General features: G+C 42.6%; 1 protein-coding gene across 1 annotated transcript in view; it reads left to right on the top strand.

Annotated features, from left to right (window-relative positions):
- LOC107098207 (cell surface glycoprotein MUC18-like) overlaps window positions 1–1,839 on the top strand; it is a 118,681-nt gene that overhangs the window by 89,840 nt on the left and 27,002 nt on the right. Inside the window, exons 6-7 of the mRNA XM_015395730.1 lie at window positions 459–586; window positions 1,397–1,538. Coding sequence (XP_015251216.1) covers window positions 459–586; window positions 1,397–1,538 — 270 coding nt within the window. The remainder of the gene's footprint in view (window positions 1–458; window positions 587–1,396; window positions 1,539–1,839) is intronic.

The raw sequence follows: 1,839 nt of genomic DNA, 5'->3' as shown, positions 1-1,839 counted from the left end.
GGGGGTGAGTAGAAAATGAAGGCTAATCATGTTTTGGGTGTACTATTCCTTTAAACAGCAGGTCATAACAGCTAAAGAAGGGACTGAATCATTTTAAGACAGCAGTGAATAAAAGTGTTTTAGTGTTAATTTTGGAGAAGCAGCCTGTAACATTGAATGTGTTGAACTAATTAATTTGTTTATGTTTATTATAAACAGCTGATCGTTTGCCAATAAACCCAACCTGCAGTGCTGGCTGAAAAAAGAAACGTTGAAGTGTGTAAAAATACCTTCTTCAGGTTTTTCCAGCTGCACCATCTCCTCTTGCTTCCTCTGGTTATTGTTGGAACAGATTCGCATAGAGCTAAGCTGAGTCTGTGCCGTCAGCATTATGGAAATGACCTTGTAAAGTGACTATACCAGCATGCTGAATAAGCCTGCCTAATTTAGTTGATTTCTTTGTGTGTGTGTGTGTGCAGACCCCACCACCATGGTGGAGCTGTGGAAGGAGTCGCCCAAGGGCTTGGTCAAAGAGGGGGATACAGTGGAGCTACGTTGCCAGGGTGATGGCAACCCCCCGCCGCTCTTCATTTTCAGCAAGGAACAAGTAAGAATGGAGCGACTTTTCTCGCCCTGCGAGACCCCGACAGAGAATGAGTGACACACAAGAGACATGCAGAGAATGTTTTTGATATGCATAGCTCTCAGGGTCCCGTGCAGACATGAGTGCGGAGGGTCTATGAGGACTCTTGTCAGCTCTGACCCTGCAGATCCAGACTGGGGTCTGAGACCGGAGGCCACATCGACGGGGCGTATGAGTGGGGCGCGTTCCCATGTCAGACACACATTCATTGTGTCTTTGGAGAACACAAAGCCTCAGCTGACTGCTGTCTGAGCGTTTCCTAATCAGTGTGTCGACAGCCGTGTTACTGGTTGTTCAAAACATGACGCAAGAGACTAATTCAGGTGTCACGGACTACAAAGGGAACAAGCTCCTGAAAACAGCATAATATTTAGACTCTTGAAAGACCTTTTTGCATCAAGACCATTTACTGTAATAGGAAACAGCAGTTTGCTATACTGTTAGCTTTGTTCAAATTGAGATGCTTACTAATTTCGACATTCCTTCCTTTCTGGGAAACAGTAAAATCAGCAATCAGTAAAGATGACAGTAGGTGGAACAAAAGGTCAAGAAGGAAACTATTATATTCTCAGCTTTGCTTAATTTATGCTTTCTTTCTTGATAGAAATAAAATACATAGATTGGCTTCTGTTTCGTGAGAAAATTCAGGCAATCAGGAAGGTTCACTGTCTGCAAAACATTTTCAGAAAATTTGTTTTATGATTAATGTCTAAATTTTATTTGTTGCACCAACATTAATCCTGATGTTAACTAATGTGTTTGGTTGTTTTCTAGGAGCCAGATGTGGTGTTGGAGAGCAGAGGTGATGTGTTGATGCTGCCCACTGTGTCTCGGAAAGACAGCGGCATCTACCAGTGTCGGCCGCTGGACTCCGTTGGACAAGCTGTGAAAGGAGAGGTCCAGCTCACTGTGCATTGTACGTTGGAAGATCATTCAAGCTCATACACTAGGATCAATGATTCTGTAGTGTTTATACCCTTTAAAGTTCAACCTTTTATGCTAGACTTGGTTGGAAGAGGTGTAACAAATGAATTCATACCTGCACAAAATGTCTAAGTTTAATCTAAGTTTCAACTAGGGATGCACGATATAATCGGCCCCCTATCGGTATCGGCCTTAAAACTGAATATCGGACATCGGCCACCCCACCAATATTTAACCCGATATTTGATCAGCTTCTGAATTAAAAAAACAAAACAAATACTACTTCTTCTTCT

The sequence above is a fragment of the Cyprinodon variegatus genome, unplaced genomic scaffold (assembly GCF_000732505.1).
Source record: "Cyprinodon variegatus isolate N-32 unplaced genomic scaffold, C_variegatus-1.0 Scaffold756, whole genome shotgun sequence".
NCBI classification, from domain to species: domain Eukaryota; kingdom Metazoa; phylum Chordata; class Actinopteri; order Cyprinodontiformes; family Cyprinodontidae; genus Cyprinodon; species Cyprinodon variegatus.
Note: the sequence above shows the minus strand (reverse complement) of the source record. Positions and strands in the feature narration are given on the sequence as shown.